At 38.7% G+C, this 25,204-nt stretch overlaps 2 protein-coding genes and 1 long non-coding RNA gene across 3 annotated transcripts in view; 2 read left to right on the top strand and 1 right to left on the bottom strand.

The window, feature by feature from the left end:
* The window catches only part of npdc1b (neural proliferation, differentiation and control, 1b), a 39,101-nt gene extending 24,039 nt beyond the window's left edge, over positions 1–15,062 (top strand). The window contains exons 2-9 of the mRNA XM_044363182.1: positions 1,085–1,252; positions 6,794–6,883; positions 6,969–7,175; positions 8,299–8,365; positions 9,131–9,212; positions 10,980–11,059; positions 11,235–11,334; positions 11,760–15,062. Of these exons, the coding sequence (XP_044219117.1) occupies positions 1,085–1,252; positions 6,794–6,883; positions 6,969–7,175; positions 8,299–8,365; positions 9,131–9,212; positions 10,980–11,059; positions 11,235–11,334; positions 11,760–11,831 (866 nt within the window). The 3' untranslated portion in view covers positions 11,832–15,062. The remainder of the gene's footprint in view (positions 1–1,084; positions 1,253–6,793; positions 6,884–6,968; positions 7,176–8,298; positions 8,366–9,130; positions 9,213–10,979; positions 11,060–11,234; positions 11,335–11,759) is intronic.
* Positions 15,063–17,580: 2,518 nt separating this feature from the next.
* On the top strand, positions 17,581–19,367 carry LOC122990081. The gene is made up of 3 exons (XR_006405266.1): positions 17,581–17,706; positions 17,923–18,091; positions 18,801–19,367. It is a non-coding gene; the product is annotated as an uncharacterized LOC122990081 (long non-coding RNA).
* Positions 19,368–21,545: 2,178 nt separating this feature from the next.
* fut7 (fucosyltransferase 7) lies at positions 21,546–24,103 on the bottom strand. Its single transcript, XM_044363171.1, has 2 exons — positions 23,927–24,103; positions 21,546–22,824 (listed from the first exon to the last, which is right to left on the bottom strand). Exon 2 carries the CDS (start codon positions 22,774–22,776, stop codon positions 21,736–21,738), a length of 1,041 nt encoding a protein of 346 aa, XP_044219106.1. The 5' UTR covers positions 22,777–22,824; positions 23,927–24,103; the 3' UTR covers positions 21,546–21,735.
* Positions 24,104–25,204: the final 1,101 nt, after the last annotated feature.

The following is a 25,204-nucleotide window of genomic DNA, read 5'->3' as shown; positions in this document are numbered from 1 at the left end:
TTTCCAGTGTTGATTTTGTAGTGAAACGGATGTCAGACTTTTCAGAATAAAGGCGTGTACCTCATCCTGATGTGGGGATAAGGCCACTCTAATGTTCCCTGCAGGTAATTCAGTTGTCATGAGAGCAACACACATTTGACACGCACTTTGCTCCGTAATAATGAATTTGGAAAGCAGAAAAATAAATGAAATCAAAATGCTGTCTGTGAAGAATCTGTGCTTTTTCTATTTCAACACGATGCAGTAATCACATTAAACACTGAGTCGTGATCTGTGCAAATCACTTTGACACACCGAAAGCTGAAAGTGAATATTGGATCCATAACCCTAAGACCTTAGACTGCTGGATCTAACCCTATGACAAATATATCAATCATGTAACATAATAAACACCTCTGTTGTTAGATAGCAAGGTGGCAGACTGCTGAGCTGTGGCTTTGAGTTCATTTGGGGTCTTACAATGTCAAAAAACAATTAAATACACAGGAAGACTTCACAATGTGTCCTGTAAAGTCACAACCTGGGTCACAATGTATGTGTTTAATTAAACTGAATTGTTGTATGACTGCCTGTTGTAATTGTTTTATTGTGTCACAACATAAAATATGTAGTAATTTACATGGCTTGCATAATCACTGGCTATAAAAACACAGTTGAATATTTGTTGTGTAAAATGTATTTGGTTTAGCAACCAAACTAAACCAAATATATTGTTTAGGTTCATAATTAAGCTTTGGACAACTGATGTCATGGTCAACATAACATGTAACATCAGGTTACTTTTCCATTTCAAGAAATAGTTTGACATTTTGGGAAGTATGTTTGATTGCTGTCTTGCCAAAAGTTCATCTAACTTTCTGCTGGAAGCAAATAAGAATTAATAATAAACTGTTATCAAATTAACCTCAGAAAACTGGAAAACTAAATTAAGTTTTTTAAGTAAGTAGTTTTTTGTTTGTCGGATCAATATGAAATTAAGATTTTTGTCTCTTTCCCTTTTGACTGTTGGACTGAAAAATGGAAAATAGAATTCTGACTAGTATATTTTGTGTAAAGTCATTCTCTTATCTGTCTTTCTCCACAGGATCTCATGTGTGCCCTCGAACATTAGACTGTGCCCGGATAGGACGACACTTCTGCCAGCCGGGCAGCTCCCACTGTGGCCCCTGCCTCCGCCCTCTGGTGGAGAACTCCCATGGCCGCTGTGTGGTCAAGAGGAAGCATGTTGCTCACTCTGCTCAGTCCATTAAAGGTAGGTGGTGGCCTCTTATGACCAAGACCTACAATGTTCATTAAACCTCACATTACAGTAGCATTAGTATTATAAGCTCATAGATTTTATAAAATGGTAATGGTTCCTTCACTAGGGGGCAGGAATGGGCTTTGCAATTAAATTGCAATCTGATGGTTAATTGCTTAATTAATTAATTGCATGAATTGATGAAGGGTCAGTCTTGGTCAAGCTCCAAAAGCACTGTATTCCTTCACTACCCATAATGCATTTCAGTAAAGTTTGTTCATGAGACCTTCCCAATCTGCATTTAGGTCTTTCTAATATGCACCCAGTTTATAGTGCAGGCTCTCTGTTAAAAACAAATGAATATGTGTCCAAGCTGAGAGAAGCCGAAAGACATCATCAGAGTTACAGTTTTCATAGTTCATACAGAACTCACCCGTGATTATGTTCTATATTTTTTGCCTCAGCACCCTGGAAAAAATAGAAGAATTTTTTATTAGCGTTAGTAATATATTATTAGGATACAAATGGGACAACAATAAGAACAGCCAGTGTTGCTTGAACTATCTGCTAAATATCTCGATGTGTTTCCTTTACATATGAGTCATGTATTTTACCAAAGTATGACTGTAGAGACTCCCAGTGTTGAAAACGGGCTGAGAACAGTGCCTGTCCCCTAAACACCTCTCATGCAGACCGTTGGTAGATGCTACAATTTACCGATGCTCCCTAAACGCCTCACATGCAGGCTATCAGTAGGCACTACAATTTACCGATGCTCCCTTAACGCCTCACATGCAAGCTATCAGTAGGCACTACAATTTACCGATGCTCCCTAAACGCCTCACATGCAGAATATCTGGAGACTACAATTTTGAGTTGAGCTGAAGTTGAGTGGATGAACTGTAGTACCTGAGACATCCTGAACTTACATACAAAGTTCATGTGAATTCCTTCTGGTAGTTCTTATCACTACAGATGTAATCCCACCTCTGACCACAATGTGGGTTGCAATGGCAGAGTGGTGCTGTCCATATTTCCGCTCGTTGACTCCACAAGCAGAAAAAGAAGCAAATTGTTTATGAGGCATTTTTTATATATTTCTTCAGAACCGCTCATTCAAACAACTTCACACATCGACGTTGCATTTCCTTGATTCCCCAGCAATCCACCTGCCAGGTATGTAGTAGATCAGATGTACAGTTGTCCAAATATGCGAAGGACAAACCTACATACATATAGACAGACAGAAATGACTTGCTTTACATAGAGAGATAGAGAGATGTTTATGTGTTGTGGTTTTATACTATACTCTGTGTGTGTGTGTATGTGTGTGTGTGTGTGTGTGTGTGTGTGTGTGTGTGTGTGTGTTTTAAATTGATTTCAATTGGAAATCTTAAGGTGATGGAAGCAGAGTGAGTCTCATCTTCAGCTTTAGATTGTTTGTGTATGTTTACTGGATGAGACAGCTTTAGCTCCTATTTCCTTCTCCACCCAGACAGAAAGGCTGGAGTCTGTGCCAAGTGGGACTTAACTGTCAGTCTCACCCACTAACTGGCTAGTAGACTGAGTGCCCTGCTGCCAGCTGACCAGTCCGATGCAGTAAAGAAAGTCACAGTGATGGTGTCCTCCTCCACCCTGCCACCTATCTCTCTCATCTCTCTTCCTTCACTATATTTTCTTTGCTCCTCTCATAAGGTTTCTGCTCAGGTCTGAAGCCTCTTCTGTAAATACACAAAAGGCTATTAAAGGAGTGTACAGCGTTTAAACCCAGTGTGATGAGCTATATGGTGACATTGCTCAGTAATGACAGTATCATACTGAACATTCAAGTCAAATGAACTGGTGTAATTTCATAGCTCCAACTGAAAAGGTTTTTATAAACTGTCTATTAGTGCTATACAGCAGAAATATGTTAATTTGAGGATAATGTTCTATATTTTTCTTATAGTTAAGACATCCCATGTTCATAGCTAAACCAACAATGAATGAAAGTAAAACTAGTTACCTGATCACTAGAGCAACAATTGGGATTCATCTGCCACTGAAAATAGTCTCCAACAAATGCAAAATTTTCCTCCTATTTGAGTAATGCTTGCTAAAAACTACAGTGCTCAGCTGTTTCAGGAAATTACTGGACCTTTTTGAAAAATGAAATTATATATTTGTGAGCTGTTTTTTAAGGGTTTGTGTCGTCAGAAGGCTGAGAGCCACAGACAGAGTAGGGAAGTCAGAGAGTATTCAAAGATGGACTGAAGACATTGTTGGTTGTGGTCTTTTCATGGGATTTGTTGTCTGCAGGGAAAAATATAATGTTGTGCAATAACAACAGTCTAATCTTTAGAGATCAGATATCTGCTGTCTCTGACATCATGGACATAATTCAGTTTGGTTGATTGTGATCTGTTGTACAGTGTGAGATGAAATGAGTGACATTGAGGGAATTTTGCATGACAATCTAAATATTGTTTTTATCCATTTTAGGATGAAATGCATAAAGGCTTCCTGAATGATTGTCCTTATCTGATTTGTTTTTTTACAACAGTCAAATCTAAAATTACTGCATAAACAATATCAGGGTAAGCTGTTGTAGATACTTATATTTTAAATGGTTATTCCACCCAAATCACACAAAAAAACCCCTCATCACTTGTCATCACAGTTCAGTAGATGGTCCTTCAGTGTGTCCCAGGACACACTGCGTTTACTAAATAAATGTGGACACATGCGGCCCAGATCACCTCTGAATGTGGTCTGACTGACTGGATCTCAATGCGGCCTATGTGATTTTTTTTTTTTTTTTTTTTCTCACATTCTCTTTTCTCCTCCTCTTCCTCTCTCTCCTCCCTGTTGCTGTGGTGATGCTGTCATTCATGATTCTGAGAAAGACCTGCTCCATCACCCATATCTGCCTCTATCTCTCTCTCTTGTTGTCTTTTTTTTTTCATTCTTTGTCTCCTCGTTGCCATCCGCCCACACTCTGATCAGCCAGCTGTGACAGTGGAGCAACACACACACACACACATATATACCCACTCACACCAAATAGTGCTATGATATATAAAAATACAAATTTACAACCCCAACCAACTCACTACTCTCACACACACATTCATACTCCCATTTACATGCAGCGTCATGTGCTGTGCTTCCTTCAGCTTCTTTTACCATACATGCTCCTTCTGTTCTGTTTTTCTACTAACACACACACACACACACACACACACACACACACACACACACACACACACACACACACACACACTGCGTCACTCAGTCAGCTCTCACGCCTGTGTGACTTCCTCCCACTCATCAGCGTTTTAAACTCCCAGGCAGTGTGATGTTGCTCTGCACTGCAGCACGCAGGAGGTGGAGGGGACATGAATACTCATTAACTCCTTCACTTTAGAATTGCACTCCTATAACACTGTCAGACCCATAATGGACAGTTACTATACATTACCCACAATGCAATCTGACTGCTGTCACAACTCTCTGTCACTACCATGTTGAATTGAATGTACTGTTATCTCTGTAAGCAGTGTTAGGTGGAAAGTAATCTTTGCATTAGGACTGTCTCTTGAAGGGAATTTGTAGCTTCCATTTATTATCAGAGGTCCAAGCAGCGAAGTTGCAGGAATCCTATTGCAGTGGTTTAGTCAAGTACTGTACTTAAGTACAATTTTGAGGTACTTGTACTTGAGTATTTCCATTTGATGCTACTTTGCTACTTGACTCCTAGGTTTTGCACCACTGGACTAAATTAGCCAACTTCATATGAAGCTTAGCGGAAGTTCAGTCAGGAAGTTTGTATTTTGAATGCTCAGGTTTGTAGTATCTGTCATTCCCATCCCTCATGCATGCTCATTCATAATTTCCATGCTGGGTGTCAGTTAAGACTCCACCTCCAGCAGCTACAACAGTAACATGCTGCTCTAACACTGATGCTTCACTATTAATAATCTAATGATGTCATATATAATAATATATCAGTCAGAGTGACCAAACCACTACTTTTACTGCAATAATTTAACTACATCAAGCTCATAATACTTATGTACTTTTACTGCAATACTTTAACTACATCACATTGATCATTCTTATGTACTTTTACTATAGGAGGATTTTTCATGCAGGACTTTTAATGGGAGCATTTTTAAATTGTTGTATTGGTGCTTTTACTTTAGCAAAGGAATACTTTTCCACTACTTCCCTATTATTTTTGTTCTCATTCCTCTTCTTCTTATTATTTTTCAGTGCTAAAGTGTTTGTGCAGCAAAAACCGTAAGAACTAGGAACACTAAAATAGACAGGTGGCTTGCAAATTTCACCCACTACTCAGGCACATAAAATGACTCCCACTGGCCTCAAGATGATGCTGTAATAATCATGCAGTTATCTCGAAAACAGCTTGGCCTAGAGGCAAAATTCTTTCATCATTTTAACCGCTCAAATCATCTGCATCTGGTCTTCTACTCTAGCTTTTATATACCTCAACATATGACGACAATAATGAATTATGTTAAAGAAAATCAAGAGTTTTGCCTCTTTTCAATTAAATAAGAAACATCCAAATGTTCACAATCTGCTTGGACTCCAATCATTGCTACTTGTGGCTATATTTATTATTCATGATTTCATTTATTGAAAGTTAAGTGTGGAATCAGCCACACTGGAACCAACCAGAGTCCAAGCACCTACCACAGGATCTCCCTCAAAGGATAAACGCTGCTTTCATGTTGACTGAACTTATTAGGGCTAAATTGATCTCTCAGATATACATATAATGACTAGCAGGAGCGAATGTAGCATCTACATCTCTGCTGGAGCTGTTAGCTTCCAGCAGAGATGAGGAGCTACAGAGGTCTGCTAACCTCAGTTCTTTCTAATTCCACACCACAGATTTTTTAACTTTTCAAACTTGTAGTCTTCAGCCCCGACCGATGGTGACTGAAGAGATTTCACACAGCTTCCTCTGGAGGCTACTTTTTTTTTTCCGTATGCAGCAGTACTCCCCAACACCTGGAAACACACGCTGATGTGTAAATCTGTGGAGTTGCCCCTTATAACCATCGAGACAGCAGTATTATTTTTTTAAGCCACATGAGGGTGGTGTTATCTTTGTTTTCATCCACTGATTGACAAGTGACTCTGACTTCCAGCCCTCAGCAGCAGCAGCAGCTGCCACCGTAGCGCTGATATTCCTTCGTCTGTGTGACTCACAGAGATCGTTTTTGTCTGTTGTTTCATTTTCTTTCTCTTTCAATATGTTTCCAAGTTTGTTGTGGCTGACCCAAGAGCCGTGGACTGAGTTCTGTGAGATACTTTAGACTTGCCCAATTTGACTTATGACTTTTATTTAACTTGCAGCACTTTCCTCAGATCTTGAAAGTTTATGTACAAGGTAAAATCCTGGAACAATATTGCATGAATATTTAATTATTAGGCTCTTGCACTGAAAGAACTTGATCAGCAGTGGCCCTCAGAAACCTGCTAAACCCTTGTGTAGTTAAAGTGTTAAAAGAAATGACAGACTGTGGTTTTGTGTTCCTCCAGGCAAGATGAGCACGTACCCAGAGCTGGATGAGGAGATCGACTTCCTCTCTGCTGTCATCAGTGAACAGAGAACTGAGTCCAGGCTGCCAGGTACTGGACAGGCCTCTACGCCATCCATATTCATATTTACCACCCTGTCACTGCTGTCGTAATGACTCTTCATTCCTTATTTCAGCTCCACTCTCTCAGGATGTCTCCATGCCCAGATCCAAGCAGCTCAGTGAGTCTGGGCCCACCCTCAGAGCGTCCACCACAGAGCAGCCCACCAGCCAGAGCATGTCCTTTACCAGCACCGCTAAACCCAACACCACCAACCACACCCCGGCTCTGCTCAGCGATCCCATCATCCTCCCCTACCCTTCCAATGACCATATTTTCATCAGTAAGTCTTCTCCGTCCTTTAGCCGCTGCCTAATTTATCTTCACAAAGTTTTCACAAGGACTAACTATCCATACACTGTAATACAAGAACAACACTGTTTGTTTATTTCCATGTCATCTACATGGATCCTCAGCTGGTGAGGAAACTGATTTTTTTTGTCAGCGACATGCGGCTTTAGCCTCAGTCTTTTAGCATATCATCATGTAGCATGGTGTTGCCATCACCTGCATATTTAGGATACTTTTTACAGGGTTCTTGTTTTAAAACAAGTTTTTAGCAAGCTACAGCTGATCAGATCTCATCGTTTCAACAGATTACATCCATGGTCATCAGCTAGAAATGAGAAGCTGCTTTTGTTTACTTGTGTGTAAAAGTGGAGACTGCGATTAGTAGAAACTGCAGTTAGCCTCAGGATGTATCTGAGTATACAAAGAGTCATCAGTTGAGCAGATAGTCAGTAGCACAAGACACAAACCACCTCATGGACATAATAAATTATGTATCTGACTGCAGCGGGAAGAAGTCAAGAGGTCAAGGCAGAACCAGGGGATGAAGGTGATTTTAGAAGTAGAACTTTTTACCCAGATAACGGTTATTAGCAGAACAACAAGTCCTGTTAAGTTTAAATCTCTTCTTTGCAGTGGGAAAAGTATTCATCCCTAGGAAACAGGCAGGAGGAATGGTAATGATGGGAAAAATGAATCTGGAAGATGTTTGTCCTGTTTTCTGTGCTACTTAAAAACCCAACTTAACAAGCATTCAAAGAACTTTGGAAATTTGGATCAGTTCAGTTAAATGAACTCTTTGTCTGATGAAATGTTAGTACTGCGTGCTTTCAAATCTCGGGACTGACCTCAAATTTATTATGGGTTTGTGTAGAACAGAACTTGTATATTGCTGTCAATTAGCTCTGCCACACTCTGTTACTGTCATCAGTGCTGTTTTTTTTTTTTTTTTTTACTGTTGATATTCCACAGCCAAAATTTCCTCTTCCAGAATCACTGACACTGAGAAGCTCCTCGTTGAGCTCAGCGTTCTGCTTCAAACATCATGTCTTCCTCTGACACCTTCAGATCTGCACAGCGCTCTCTCCCTCTGACTCTCTGTATGTATTTCTTCTCAGTCATGAGCAGCGTCTTCATCGTGGCGGGCTCGCTGGCTTTGATCGTAGCGGGGGCCTGTTGGGTCAGGTAAGACATGTATTCCTCTGTGTCTACGCTTCTGTCCTTCCCTGTCAGGATATAGACTATTGATCTGTCAGTAATACATTAAAACTCCAATTATAAAAATAATCAAATACAGTACATGTTGAATATTGAGTCAACACGGGCAACTTCAATCTTCATCACTTAATATTTATTGTATCTTTCAGACCCACACTGAGAATTACTCAGGTACTAACCATGACTAGTCAACTGATCTTGATGTTGTCTTTGATCTCTGTAATACTGTCTGTAAATACTTATGAGTTCTCTCCAAAATAATTTCTCAATTTTAAAAAAATGAGCAATTCTTCTATAAATCACCAAGAAGTTGATCAATTGTAATAATCTGTGAAATAACCGGTGTAGTTCTGAACATATTTTGGGAGAAGATAATTGAATTTTGAGAATTATTCTTTTTAACATCAGAGATTAGACATCAGACATTAGATACAATATTCATGGAGCATTCATAATTTGAACCACAACTTAAAACCACCATCCATAGAATTTGCAAATGTATTTCTTTGGCGCTCCGCAGTGCTAAAAAGAGACAGTAATAGATGCTAATCAGTCAAAAATGTCACAGGAATTGAATTCTAGTAAGTCACATGATAGAGTGTGCTGCATCTCTTGAAAGCCTTCCATTGCAGGTGAAATACTCCAAAAAGAAGTCGCATCACTTGCTGTGGGAGGGAAAAGTAAAAAGTTGAATATAGTTGGACTTTTAAACAACTGGTTTTCTTTTTACAGATTGCAGAAAGGTGTGCGTCTAACACAGAAAGTGGATTACCCTGCATATGGGCTGATGAGAGCTCAAACCTTTGACAATTTGGTGAGTAAAAAAATCACAATAGTACCACAAGGGAAGAAATGTACTAATGTACACAGAGGAACGGACAAGTGAGGGGAAAAACATGGTAAAAGCAAACCGTGTGTTAAATGTTGGAGTTATCCAAATGTTAATCTAAATATAGTTTTTCTTCACGCTGGTAGTTATACCTTGCAAACTGCTTTCAACTGGTTGTTAAAACCACACAGAGGTGAAAGAAGTACTTCAGTAGAATCACCAACACAGTAATGTAAAAATACTCCATTACAAGTAAAAGTCCTGCATGAAAAATTCTACTTAAGTAAAAGTACATAAGTATTATGAGCTTGATGTAGTTAAAGTATTGCAGTAAAAGTAGTGGTTTGGTCCCTCTGACTGATATATTATTATATATGACATCATTAGATTATTAATAGTGAAGCATCAGTGTTAGAGCAGCATGTTACTGTTGTAGCTGCTGGAGGTGGAGCTAGTTTACACTACTTTATATACAGTTAGCTAGTTTAGTCCAGTGGTTCCCAACCTAGGGGTCGGGCCCCTCCAAAGGGTCAGCAGATAAACCTGAGATGATTAATGGGAGAGGACATGTGAAATGTGACCCCGACTACACACTGCTTATTATAAGACGTCAAAAGCCAGAAAGGTTGGAAACCACTGGTTTCATCTTTAACAATGTGTTGTATTTTAAAAGCTTGTTATATTATCCATTGTGTCAAATCTTCATCTGAAAAGTAACTAAAGCTGTCAAATAAATGTAGTGGAGTGGAAGTATAAAGTAGCATCAAATGGAAATACTCAAGTAAAGTACAAGTACCTCAAAATTGTACTTAAGTACAGTACTTTAGTAAAGGTACTTAGTTACTTTCCACCACAGAAACTTATCAACGTTTATATTTACAATGGATCAAATTACTATGTATAATGAGAAAGGGGTCACTAATCACCAATTCTGCAGTTCCCCTACAGAGCTTTTAGCCTCTTTTAGTCTCTTTTAGCCTCTTTTAGCTAATTGTTTTGGTTTTCTAACCCACAACCTGCTCTCAGTCATCTGCTTTCCAGCAGCAGCAGGAAGCAGTTTTCAGTGAAAAAGCCTTGATAAACCCACCAATAAAAACACTAAGGAGAGTGAATATTGGACTTTATATTCACCAGCTGGACACAGACATGATGAATGCTGCTGTAGCTCTGCGTCTGCTGGGGGTGTAAATAAGCAGCTGTTAGCTACTGTCGCACATTCACCACAGCAGCTTCTAAAGGTGATAATATGTTAGTGCTGTGCTCTCAGCTTGTTGCACTGTCCTCAATTGACCCAGAAACAAATGAATGCAGTATATTTCTGTATGTTTTAATAATAATGACTGTAGTAACAGATCATATTACATACCACTAATCATATTGCCATTTCTAATCTAAGCTAGTTAAGCAAACAGCAGCTAATTATGATGAAAATAAAAAATGTGAGTTATGGTGTGGTGTGTTTTGTTTAGCTTAATGAAACTGAAGTAGTTATTAAATCTGTCTGGCACTGGTTCAAAATAAATATAATATTTTAATTTTATGCTTGCTTGGGTTGATGTTGGATCCCCCTGAGCGTGATCTTTTGTTAGGTAGCACCAGTTGTTTACAGCCAAGTAGTTGTATCTATGCAAGACCTCAAAGAACACACATACCTGTCCTGGAACACGTGCAGTATAAACACATGCTGAACTCTGGATGTGGATGAACACTACTGACTTTCTCATGTCCCCTCTGCCCCTGGGTGTGCTCCAGCCTGGGGACAAGAGGCTGGCCCACAGTGCCCAGATGTACCACTACCAGCACCAGAAGAAGCAGATGCTCTCCCTGGAGAAGTGAGTCACCCTCCAAACCCAGACACGCTCATCTTTCTCAGGCGTGCGTGTCTGTCTCCTGCCCCTTGTGTCTCTTGTTCCTCTTTGCCCTCACTGCCTCGTTAAATTAGTGTCATCCTTGTTGAATATTTCATGACTCTGTTTGTGTGTGCGTGTGTGTATGTGACCTCTGCAGGCACAGGGACGAGCCAAAAGTTCCTGACTCAGGAGCATCGACAGACGAGGAGAATGAGGACGGAGATTTCACAGTGTATGAGTGTCCTGGATTGGCACCAGTGAGTAAGCACTATGAGCTCCACTTCTATTGAAAATTAGACTTTATATCTTTTTGTGTCATCCAGACCACAAATATGAATGGGATGCTGACTGGATGACAGTAGGAAGCTCAAATATATTCTAATGCAGTATTTACACATTAGAGCAAGGTTTTTCAGTTTGGAATTTGTTTTCTAATATGACAGCAATTAACAAAACTATGATAATAAACTGAATACCAGTCATAATTTCTGGCAAAAATGTCATCACTTTAAAGCTGCACTAAAAAACTGAGTTATGAGTTTCATATCAAACAATGGAGGACATTTCAGTGTTCAACACGGCATGAAAATAAACATGAATCTGTAGACAATGAAAACATTTCATTTCTGATAATGAACCGCATTACCCAGAATCCCTTTTCTCCCTCTCTGCCCTCCCGCAGACAGGGGAAATGGAGGTGAAGAACCCGCTGTTTGACGACTCCACCCTTTACCTTCAAAGGTTCCACAAGTAGACCTGGTCATTCAGAGGTTCGACACGCCAAATGCAGCACTTGTGTGTACAGAGTTGAATTAACACACACACACACACACTCCGCATACACTGCTGTGCTCAGTCCAACCCTTTTAATGGACAGGATAGAGAGTGTAAGGTACACGGAGAGGGAAGAGGATAAGGAGTGGTGTTCATTGACATTTAAAGGATGTCGCAGGCCTGAATCTGGGACCAACGTCTCCCGTTCTACAGCCACATTCTCTTCTTTTTTTATCTCATCACTCTTTTTTCTTTTCTTTTTTTTTTTTGTCAGCAAAATTACAATCAACCATTATCTAGAAGAACTCAAATGACCTCTGTCAGGTAGCAGTCAAACACTGAATATGATATTTTCTGTTCATAAAACAGAGTCTGGTACCACTGAGCTATGACTAAATATTTCTATCAGTTCATTGATAGACATCTATTGATATCCATGTTTGTTGATCAGTAAATACCACTTCATTCATTGAGTTCTCACTGCAGGCTTTGCTTTTATTTGAGTATTTTTAAAAGAAATGTGATTTTAATATTTCATGGAGACACCTCCACGCAGCACCATGATCTGTATCAGTATGCTATGTAGCCATTGTGTTCTCGGTTCCTCTATGCATGAATGGACGACGCTGTGTTATGAAACCTGGGAGTCAATATGCATTTACAGTTCCTACAAGTTTCTTGTGCAAACTTGCTAATGATGATTCTATAAATACATACAACTTGAATGATTTCAAAGGAATTTGAAACTTCTTTATCTAGAACTCTGAAACAGAGCGAGCCCATCCTGTATATGTGCTATTTGACTGACATGGCTTGTCCCCATGGTTTTGTGATCTGTATATAGCTGCTAACTTGTACAGGAAAGAGATCTTACCTCTCACTCAGTGTGTGTGTACACATGTTCCTCTAAATTCCTGAGTGCTGTGTCAAATATTGAACTGTTGTATGTTTCCTTTTCGTTTACTCTATTTGCAGGGTTCCTACACATGGAAAGGGCAGGGAATTTCTTGGAAAAGTAGTGGTTTCCAGGTTTTGACCTGTTTGACATTTGACAGATGATATTTATTGTTGTGCATAATAACCTTTAACTAACACAATATGTTTGTAAATGAAGAAAAAAGTAGAGCATTTATGTGCACTGGATTGTAGCTCCTGAACTTTTATTTAAGTGGACAGGAATCTGCAACCTTTTCAACCCTACCAAGTAATAGTTCACATGACAAACCAGAACGTCTGTATACTGTTGGCACAAAATCAATTATTTCAGGCTGACATCATGGTCAACCTAGTTATCTTAGTGTAGCATAAAGACTAGAAACGGAAAAGTTAGCCTGGCTCTGTCCAAAGGTAACAAAATTGATTAGATATCATATATATGATGTGATGTTTGTGCCTGAACATCTGATTGATCAAAACACTATCTATGGACAGAGCAAGGCTAAGCCAAGCTAACTGGCTGCCAGTTGTACTTCATATTTAGTGCACAGACAAGAAAAAGTGAACAAGTGTACTTTACAAAATGTTGAACTGTTCCTTTTAATATAACATTGTCCAAGACTAGATCCAGCTGGACAGAAAATATGGTAAATGGAGGAAAAATTTCCCAGAACAGGTGAAAAGACAACCTGCCACATATCTGATAAATGTTCAGGAGCTATAAATATATAAATATATGGAAACCCACAGCTGCCAAAGTCAAATTTAAAACCTCTATAAAAACAAGCCCAGGTTTGGTCAACCCTAGCCACAAACCAGGCTGATGGAATGGTCCAGTGATTGGTGCATTTCAGCCAATCTGATATTATATCCAGTAAGATTCTGAGGGGAAAGTCCAAAAAAGGAAACCGTTGCATTGTGGGAAATGTAGGATCCAGTGACTTTAGAGTTCAGTCTATACTAGGTACTAAAATGATATCTCTGCATCCAGTTTTGACCAATCTTTTACTATGAGGAAGTGCAATACTAAATCACGGGAGAATCCCTTTTAAGTTGCGCATCGGCTGCCAAATTGAAAGTGAGAATAAAGAGCCAATGTTACATTCAATTTCAATATTATTATGGTAGTATTGATATTGTACTGAAAATTATTTGCCAATTAAATTTCCTTTTTTATTTCCATCGTAGAAAATGAAGATAAAATGTTAATTTTTGCGTTTTTATTTTGCACTCAAATGGAAAAAGAAAATCAATTTGATTCAAATATTTTATTTTAATATTGGCATATGTGGACTTCCATATACCATATACTGTGTATATATATATTGCAGAAACAAGGGATGCACCGATCCAAATTACATTTTTACTCCCCCACCAATTCCAGTACCAACTGAGTGGCCTGCCATGACTGAATGAATATAAGTACAACTGTGGGTGATGAGTGATGGGTGCATCCCTGATGGTTAGCCTCAGCTTTTTCCTTTATTGAAGCTGCTATCCTCACCGGGCCTACATATAGGATTGGATGTACAAAACTACTTGTAGACAGTGTTATGGCCCCACGGTGTAGGTCATAGTTGACATGACACACCCAGGAGGGCTGTTCAGCTGGAGAGCGATGTGTTTGTCAGGGAAACTGTAGGAACCCTGGATGTAACCGTGGCCTCTCTCGCTGTCGTCTCTCAGGAAAGCTGCTCTCTGTGGCTCCTCTCTTCAGCCTGCTCCCACTGTTTCAGCCTCTCAGTTCTCCCACAGGGGTGGAGGATGTTTCTCTACTTGACCTGCACACATACACATACATAAGTGTCAATATTTAACAAATATATCTACAGCAGATACCAGGGAGTATTAATACTGGAGATCTTAAACTGTGTTGTAATGACTGTTTTTGTTTTTTCAAACCTATTGAGCTTGAGGAACAAATCAAGAATTGATTGATTGGAGGGATGCGGGATAACCAGAAATCATCAAATTCTCATGTTGTTTGCCTTTTTTGAAACGTTACATAGCTCTGCTTTCCCTTCACCAGTACTGAGAAGTAAACAATAAGCAAGCTGGGTGTCATGTTTCGATCATTCTCTCTCTGATGTCTTGTGAAGGAACTCTAGAACAAGTAACTACCTAGACTAGCTATCTTTGATACAGACTGTTTTCAGACGACATATGAGTTATATACACTAAGGAGACAAACATCTTTACCACCATGTTAAGCATGCATGTGGATATACCAGAGCTGAAATGAAAGAAATAAATATTTATATAATCTGAAGTCAAATGTGGTCTGGTGTGGAGTTTGTTCATTTTTTCTCTCTAATTATGTTTTTTAATGTCAGGGGAATGTTTCTGTATGTAATGTATCAAAGGGTCAGTTCACCAGAATAACACAAAACAGAAGACACTGTCAACAGTTCACAGAAGGACTGTTTCTTCAGCAGAAATAAAACTGTTGACAGTGTCGTTGGCTCCAAACCAGGACAAATCTTTTGAGGTAAAATTGCATTTTTTTTTTTCCATTTTAGAACCAAATTCTCTGACTAATGGATGCAGTGAATGGGAGCCTTCAGAATTAGGTTAAACAACTATAACAGTGCTGTGAGTTTTTGTTTAATGGTCTGAACTTGCAAGAAAACAGTGCTAAAGGTGGCCATCTGCTGGCACAACATGGTAATGTTAGTCCAAATTGGCTTTAAATTACCTTTTTAAATTGGCAACCATAATATTTGTTTGAAAAAAGGGATTTTTTTATTTTAATAGAAACATTGATGAAAGATACTATTGAGCTGCAATACTGAAATGATTCAGCGTTTTTGGAATTTAACACATACTAGGGACTAAAAAAGGACCGTTCTGATCTCCAACATTATGGAAGTGAAGTCACTGGGACACACGTTTAAAGGTTTGACCACTACAGTCAAAGAAGACATTTTTCACCTTTTTACATTTTTGACTTCTTTTCCACCTTTTCAAGGTTTTGACCTATTTGACCTTTGCCTGAGGCTGTCTCTACTGTTCAGCCTCAGACTGGAAAATATATTACAGCAAAGGTTTGAAAAAAGACAGAAATGTAGTTTTATGTGTTATTATTTGAGTTTGAATGATTTATTCACATTCAGTGAATTCATGGTGTTCAGGTTTCAGTGTGTCTTTAACATTTAACTGACATGATGTGATGCCAGTTAATGATCACGATTCATTCAAGTGTGAAGTTAAGTGAATCATTTATTGTCACCATTTCTCCCACAATGATCCAATCACCAACTTATAATGCTTTATCTGCATTCATTCACTTTTTCTTGTTTTTAAGCCTTTGACTTAAATTTACATAGTTATTCAATTCTTACTGCATCTGCATTTGCACTGATGATGAAGTTTACAACAATAACATAAAGTAAAAGGTTCATATGTATAACATATTCATTTTGAAGATCATTGATGTTTAAAAGATTAGAGTGAAATTATAGATGATGAACTGTTTTTTTCACTTTATTGAGGATTTTTTTTAAAAATCAGTAATATTATTTTTTTACAGAGTATAAACAAAGTGAAATAAGTACAAAGTGAAGAACTGCGTTAGAATGAAAGAAAACAAGAAGCGAGTCACATCAGAAGCTGCTGGTGCGTCTGCAGAGCTCCGTGTCCAGCAGCAGCCACTCAGCACTCAGCCGCTGCTGGAAAAAACATCATGAGGAAGAGCTCTTCCAGCTGTTCCTCTTCCTTCAGGAAGAGCTCTTCCAGCTGTTCCTGAGTCCTGGTTGAAGATTTTTGCAGTCAGGACCCTTCAGCTCTGTGACGCCCTGCCTGAAGATCGGAGCTGCCAAATCATTTTTTTAAAAGCCTTTAATTCATCTCAGCTCAAAGTTTTATGTTTCCACTTCCATAATGTTTTATGTGGGGTTTTTTTGTTTTTACTGTTTTTATTTTATTTGATCATATTTCAGGTTTTTTATTCTATTTTATTCTCTCTTTAATTGGTTGTTGAACTGTTTAAACTTTTTTTTACTTAGTAAAGCACTTCAGAATGATCTTTTGAAAGGTGCTATATAAATAAAGTTTATTATTATTGCTTCTGGCATGTAAATTGAATGTGCTCTTGTGTATTAAGATTTGTCATGTGAGTGCCCCGGTTGTTGTTGCTCTCTATGTTTTGTAAGTTCATGTGGTGCAAGACACTCAAATAAACAAACTAATCAATAAATGTACAAAGTGCAGCACAGGAGTAAATGTACATTATGTTATTTTATGTATACTGTGGAGTTGCATCACAACTATCTTAACCCTCTGGTCTCTATGTTGGCCATTTGTGGCCACTTCGCTCTCTTTTTTTTGATCATTTTAGCTGTGTTAATGTAAATGACATAGAATTACCCAAGGGTGTACATTTTTTTTCTGATTTTTCTATTCTATTCTATCCACCCTAGATGAAGAGACATCCTCAGAGGATGACAGCATCACAGGTGACGATGAAGAATATCAGCCGGTGCCTGATTCCTCTTCCTCAGGGGGTGAAGAGGATACAGACAAAGCAGTTGAGGCCAAGCAGCTAATGGTGGAACCAGTAGAAGCAGCCTGGTCGCCAGAATAAAACGTTGGCAGTTTACGTTTCTGCAAACCACAGAAACGATGAATATCTACGTTTCAACACGTGAAATATGTTGCATATTAACATTTCAACAAATCGTACCATCTCAACATTTCTAAAGTGACGTAGTTCACGCGAGATCTTTATGAGTTGATCTCTCCCATTAGGAGGAAGAGGAGGAGGAGGAGGAAGAGGAGGAGGAGGAGGGGCAGGTGGGTGGTTAGTAAGTTTCTTCGAAACCACATCGAAATCAGTGCCCACTTCCCGTCTCACCGACACAGGCGGGTGTTTTCAGTGTGACGTCAGGACATCTGCAGCTGTTTTTCTGGCAGAAAACCAGGTGTTTTCAGTGAGACATTTATATTTTAAGCCAAACTATGATCTTTCCCCAACTCTAACCAAGTGGTCTTTGTGCCTAAACCTAACCAGACCTGAACCACAGCGCTGTCACATCATAAAACATCATTATTGAACGGAGAGAAATGTTTGTAGAAATGTTGATATGATACGTAGTACACGTGTTGAAACATATATTCAACGTGTCTGTGGTTTGCAGAAACGTTCAATGCCAACGTTTTCTTCAGGCGACTGGGTTGCACGGAGACTGGGGAGCTTTCGGTTGGGTGGATGTCTCTTAATGGGAGAATTGTGTAGTACAATCCAGTACCTACTGGTGCCACCCCAGGGCCCACCCTGCATGCAGTCGCCCGCATCAGCAGCCTGAGGTTTGCTTTAATCTGTTTATAACAGAGGAGATGGTTCAGCTACTCTGCACCCACACAAACCTGCATGGGAGGCGGAGGTGTGAGGGGTGGATGGATGTGGATTTAAAGGGTTAAAATTCTGGCATTGATAAAATTTTGGATTCCATGATCAGGACTGATGCCAATAAAAAAAAAAAAAAGCAGTGAAAGTAGAAAATAATATTAATATATAGTGTTTCTATAGCATTTTCAGAATGTAAACAAGAGGTTGCCATTTTTGGCCACAAACAAGCTGAGAGGGAGTTTTGTCTATTTTGCTTTCCCTGCACAAAAATAACAATGCATAATAATCAGTGTTGTTGTTAATTAGTTACATATCACAGACTGTGTTATTCATTATATAAGAGAAAACACTAGCACTGCGAATATGGGTAATAGTTGATTTTAAGGTTGTTTTTCAACAAGCGCATTGCGCAAACAAACTGGCATTTGAAGGGTTAAAATCCTGAGAAGGAATGGATATTTGATACTGAACTGATGTTGGTTAAAAATGTTATGCAGTGAAAGTAGCAAATAACATCAAAATTTTAAAATTAAAATTTTGTCCACACCCATGTATGGCTGTGGCGTTTGTGTGACTCTTAAAAAGACGACATAGTAAGTGCAAGAAATGTATTTGCAATGAACACAGGCTTATATTTTGTCACAGTTCTTTCTTCTTGTCTTTCAGTTTGTGTTGTGGTTCATGGAGGAAAATCACACTGCAGTCCGAATAAAGAGGATTGAGTGCATTTACACTGGTGCTGCACTAAAATACAATTCTGAGTACTTGTACTTAAGTATTTCCATTTTATGCTACATAGTACTTCTTGATACTTAAGGTGGTATTTTAAGGTGGTCTGTCACATGAGTCTAAGGTCAAAGTCAAACTTCACAGACTCTCATCAGGTCATAAGACTTCAATCAAAATTGTATACTATTGTCAGCTGTTGGTACATGTCAGTCAGTGCACATGAGTGCAGTCACTGTGGGATTAAACCACTAATTTGACTTATCTAACATCATGCACCTGCTTTTTTCTTTTGCATTCAGCTGCATTTACATTGCACACACTTAGCTGACTGTGTGTCACGTATATATATAGAAAATCATTGTGACTAGAAATGTTCCTCTCTGTTGCTTTTCTCACCACACCCCACAGTGATGTCATGTCATAGTGGTGTTTACTGAAATGAAACCTGTGGCTTTTAGAGGACAGATTCTGCACTGATGACAATGAACTGCCTCTAACATTTCTTATCTGGTGGGGAAACAGTGAATCCTTTATTGATTTGGTTGCCAAATGTACACATACTTTAACAGAATCAGAAAAAATCTTCATGTAATTTGTAATTGTTGAACTCCAGGTTGCAAAAACTCATTAATTCCCAGACAATCAGCACATGTTAATTAGCTTTATAAGCTAATTCTGGTACAGTATGTCACATGACAACATTTATGTTAGACATTGTACATGGTCCCTACTGTACATAAACAAATAAGTAAGTAACTAATCCAGTATTCTGTATGATTTCTAGCATATATATTTCTTCCTTTTTGAGGTGCAGCTGGAAAGGTTTTAGCATGTCTACATTAGTTCAGTATGCTTTTAGAAATATAGAAAAAATAATAGAGAATAATAAAAATACCAAAAAAATAAGCTTTTAAAAAAGAGTTCAGAATGCTTGAAACTAACTAGTAGGCAGTTGTTGTTTTTTTCATTATTTTTTTCATAATTTGATTTATGATTTATCTATTCCCCTGTTTTCACTCATGTGCTCATTTAGAAAGCACAGCTGTTCGATATCATTAACTCAAGGTATCTCAGCTGGAACCAAATTAACACACGATTCCCCGGGTGGAAACACTGAGAGTCAAAATTACTCACACACTTCTCAGAACCTCAGGATGGATAGATACAGTAAAAGGGCTGTGGGTCAGTTCACTTGTTTTGGAACAATGGATCCATGAGGCAGAATAAATGTCATTTCTTTCTTTATGTACAAACTGTTTTTTTTTATGTTGGTAAATACATAGACATTATTTTACTGTATTCTACATTCTTTATCAGTTGCATATTTCAACTTCAGTTTATTTTACTACAGTACATTGAGGAATTAAACATTTTGAAAATGTATACATGTGTTGTATCTTTATATTGTGTTCATCATGTAAATAGGTTGTTCTGTTGGAAAACCGCGAGCACCATCATTCATTGCAGTATGAGGTTTTTACAGTAGTGTTTTGAATTGATCTCACTAGTGTGAAACGGCTGTTCTGTAGTGTTTGTGTATTTGATGGCTTTTGTGTGATGTCTGAAGGCAAAGTTTGGTTTCAATGTAGGATTACATGGTGTTGAGTTGAGAGTTTGGTTTGTGAAGATAAGTGTACAGTTATTCATGTGAGCGTTTGGAGTTTTGGGAAATACAGTATAATTTCAAGAAATGTGTCTTAGCAAAAAACTGTAATAACATTCTCAATTATAATTTTCTTCCTGTTCGTGACTGCTTTCACTGAGCTTGCACATTGTATATTGTCTAATTTCAGTTTTATTAATGTGTCTGTCCATCGTTGTTACTTTCTTTGTAATTTTACTTAACTGTTAACAAGGTAACAGGGCGTTGCCCTTGTAAAAGCGCATGTATGCTCAGCCAACCTACCCTATATAGATACAGGATATGTACACGTACTGCATATAAATATCAGAATCGGTTTATTAGCCAAGCATGCAAGCACACAAAGCATTTGTCTTTGCTCTCACAAATGCAACATAAAAATATAACAAGAGTAAGGTAATAAAATAAACTAAGTATTACTAAATCTAAATGAAAATTTAACATTTTAAAATTTAAACAACTATATACACACACACACACATTGATATATATGTGTGTGTGTGTGTGTGTGTGTGTGTGTATAAACTATATATATCTGTATACTTTGGTTAATACATAGATATATTAACCAAATATATCTATATATTGGTTAACATATAGATATATTAACCAAAGGGTCAGTATTAACCAAAGGCATAAAGAAAGAAAAAAAGAAAGTAACAACTCAAAGAAGTGTTAGGGTGGATCCGGGGCTGGTCTGTTACTTTTACAGCAGTTAGTTTTCTGAACATAACCAAACCCTGACCAAAGGGAGGCAGATCTCACACCCCAGGTGTCATGTCATTTGAATTGAGCATACTGAGCCTTTAGAGGACAAATAATCATATAAAGAAAATCAAATTTCTCTTTTGTTGTTTTCTGATGAGCATGACATTTCTGGAGTACAGTATAAAGAAACATCTTTTACAAAAATATCATCTCAGAAATAATTTCTTTTTCATCGTAAAGAGAAACTTTGGTGAGCACTGAGAACATAAATAAACGGAGACATACTTATTTATGGTTACACAAGTACCACTTCCGTTTTTTGGTGTAGGGCATAGCTAACCCAACCAACCACTTGAGATTTGTTTCTGTGGTGTGCATCTCCTTACTGTTTATGCAAACTGCATGCTTGACTGAGATGTGTGCAATCCTACATCAAATTGTCAGTGTATGGATTTTTACATTCGCATGTGGTAACTGAGCACTATCAGCAGTGCCATCAAAACACCTCAGTGAAAGAAAATCCTAACTGTAAACCCAGCCCTCCAGGTCCCGATAGACTTTGTTGGCTGGTAAACTGGGGTACCTGACACAGATTTGGCACAGCCTTTCTCTCCAGTCAGTGTAGGTTTTGATCCTGTGAGTGCGGTGCCACTTGAAGTATGCCTCATAGGCCTGCCTGTCTGCAGCCAGATGCTTCAAATAGGCGGACAGATCAGCTGTGCTCTCAAAATCAGCCACATGGATAAAGGAACCAGGTGGAGCCAGGGCATCATAGGTAGCCCTGCTGGGACCAAGAACCACCGGTATGGCCCCTGCTTGGAAGGCATTCCTCCAGAGCTTCTCGCTGATGTAGTCCGTCGCCTCAGAGTTCTCAAATGCCAGGTAAAAAACGCAGTTTGCAATAGTGGGCAACAGCTTTCTGTTTGACAGGGGCTTCTTGTTCCACTTGCCGTACACCTCTATGGGGATGTGCTTCTTTAGACTTTGGTAAACACCAGCCCGAGCCTGGTGAGGCTTGTATTTGCTGACAACCCAGCCGACAAGGCAAGAACGATTCGCAGCAGCAGGGTAGCTGAGATCATCACCTCCTTGAAGGGTCTTTCCATAAGGGACAGATATGTCTGCATCATGTCTGTAGCTCATGGTCCAATTGAAGAGGCCGTTGAACAGGTTGAGGTTTGCATTGTTGACAGGAGGCTCCATGGACAGCCACACCCAGCGCTGAGAGGCCGGGCGATCCAGGTGCAAAGGCAGCGAGGACGGACCTTTCCACAGCTCCTGGTGGTGGAAGACCACCACATCAGCAGCTGAGAAGGTGGAGGTGTTGTCAGTGAGGAAACAGCGGCTGATGTTGTACATCTCAAGGCATTTGTTTCCGTCAAGCCTGTAGGAGCGTCCAAATGGCCAGTGCCACAGCAAGATGCTAATGTTCCTCTGAGGAACATCTGGATTATGTTTGTGCAGAAAGAGCTTCTGGTCCAAGAAGCTGAAATAAAACAGGGATGAGAAAGAGCTGAGGAGAATGAGGACGAGGAGGAAGGCTCGGGATCCATATGTTGTCATGGCTGCCAAGGGTATTCCAGGTCAAAAGGGCACAGCGCCGGTATGGAACTAGAGAGGAAGGAAGGGTAGATCAGAAGTATTATTATGCCTTCACATGTTCTCATCAGTGCAGGAACTGCAGCGGTAAAAGTGTAAACAACACAAACATCAACTGTAGAGGAAAGTAAAGTCTGTTTTAAACCCTAAAATTGTTATTTTTACATATTTGTTCAGACAAAAATTAGACGATATTGGTCAGCTGGTTGAATTTGTTACAAGTGAACAGATTTAAAAAAGCATTCAGTAATTCAGTCAAATTCTTGCAAAAGTCCTGAGAAAAGACTGTTGATAAACTGCAGACTTTTCTCCACAAAAAGATTAAAACAACATTTGATTGAAACTACTCTTCTGTCTTTGTCTTCCCTTCACTGTTCAGCTCAGTCTAAGTTCTACTTCTGCTGGATGTTTTTTCTTCGTATGATTTAGTCATCAGTATTGCTGCTCACTCCTAACTGCTCACACAATGAATATTAAAATATTTAAAATCTAAACTACTGTAAACAGTAGTACTTTATGTCCCTTTATTTAGTATTTGTAATCAGTGTACAAACAATTAATAAATATTTTATAATCCACTATAATATAACTTTTAGCATATATAAGTGTTTATTAATATATCAGTCAAGAACTAGAACTCCTATACTATAAAATATTTCTTCACAGGAGAAGTTACAATTGTTAACAAGTTCTGTACACTAATAAACACTTATCTTGCCTTTATATCAGTTTAAAACTATAGTCTGTTTTAAAACATTAAAGTAAAATGTTATCACTGAACCTATAAAGTGAAAATATCACTACATCACAAAAATATGAAAACACGATTGATCAAAACCATAAATCACTGTATAAAAGTATAGAAACACTATTTTGCAGTTTATTATTAATTATGCGGGTTGATGGTAAGGCATCTTACGAAATGAAACTGGCAGAGAAAAGATATCTAAAGATGGCACACCCTGATAGCTGGCTTCGCCACAAACTGAACTTCATTTTAAAAAGAGAGAAATGTAAATGCTCAACTGTATGTGCCCACAGGTTATCATATAAGCTGAGCAGGAGGGTCTGAATAAAATAAAACAGAATTTGGCAGAGGGAAGTTGGTACTTACCTGGGAGGTAAAGCATCAGGCTGTCTGCTGCCCATGAGGTTTGTCCTGCTCAACACATCCTAGATAATATAGGAAATCCTGCCCACCGTTAAATTTTTGACTCAACTCTTGCTTCACACAGACACACAATTTCTCTGTGACAGGGTGTGACAGCCAGCCTGACATTTGTCAGTATTTTCAAATTAATTTAATTAGTATCTTACATGTATGTAAATGATGTGTTTCATAGGTTTTTACTGGTAAAAAAAAAAACTGAACAATGAATTAATATCTTTTAGATTTAGATTCCTCATCATGTACGAAACATCCTCTGATGTTGTAAATGAAGTTGGGGTGTGTTTACTGACACATTGTGGTGTTGGCCATGCCCACACCCTTCATGACAGTCACTGTGCCACCCTGTTTTACACTCATTCAATTACCAGTGAGGCGGCTTGTGCATCTGCCGTTTGCAGGGTGAGCACAGCCAGTAGCAAGTGGCATTCAAAAACACAAAGTCGTTTTACATTTAACCACAAGCTGGTCTTCCTCTTCCTGTTCTTGCAGCTCTGCAGAGGAAAGGGGCACAGGGTTTCACACAGCTTCAGTGTTACTTTAAGTGTTACAACAAGCTGTTTCGCCCACAGCCTTCAAGGTCACATTTGTTTTTTAAAGCATAACCTCATGCAAAACAGGTGCCCTCTCCATACTCCCACACTTTTCCTGTTGATTCTGCCACTCATGTACTGCCTCAACTTGTAATTTTCATTCAATTAGGGGTTCAAGCAGCAAAGCTTCTTCTTCTTTTTCTTCTTCTTCTTCTTCTTCTTCTTGTGACCTAAAAGTATCTCGGTCTCAGAAATCATAACAGCTACAGTTCCCAAACTTGGCAGATAGGTTGGAAATCTCAACCACTTCTCAGACAAAAAAAAAAAGAAAAAGGACCAATTGGCCAGATGGTGCAAATGTTCAGATGCTAGGTCTGAGGTTTGCGGCGCGGTTCTGGGATATTCTGCCACTATGGGGCGCCACAAATGCGAATAGTGCTGTAAGGCAAGGCAAAGCAAGGCAAGTTTATTTGTATAGCACATTTCAACAACACAGCAATTCAAAATGCTTTACATAGAGCATAAAAGGCATCAAGACAGAATATAAAAGTAAGACAAGGCGATGTAAAAGAGACATTTAAATACAATTAAAAAGTGTTAAATTTGGTAATAAAAAGCTAAAATAGAATAAGACAGATAAAATAGGAGAATAAAAGTTACAGTGCAGTGCAAGATATAACCCTCAAATTTG

Source organism: Thunnus albacares, chromosome 2, assembly GCF_914725855.1.
Source record: "Thunnus albacares chromosome 2, fThuAlb1.1, whole genome shotgun sequence".
In the NCBI taxonomy this organism is placed as follows: domain Eukaryota; kingdom Metazoa; phylum Chordata; class Actinopteri; order Scombriformes; family Scombridae; genus Thunnus; species Thunnus albacares.
Note: the sequence above shows the minus strand (reverse complement) of the source record. Positions and strands in the feature narration are given on the sequence as shown.

Bases quoted from the DNA above. Each gene is read 5' to 3' on its own strand.
- fut7 (XM_044363171.1), bottom strand. From the start codon at position 22,776: ATGACAACATATGGATCCCGAGCCTTCCTCCTCGTCCTCATTCTCCTC.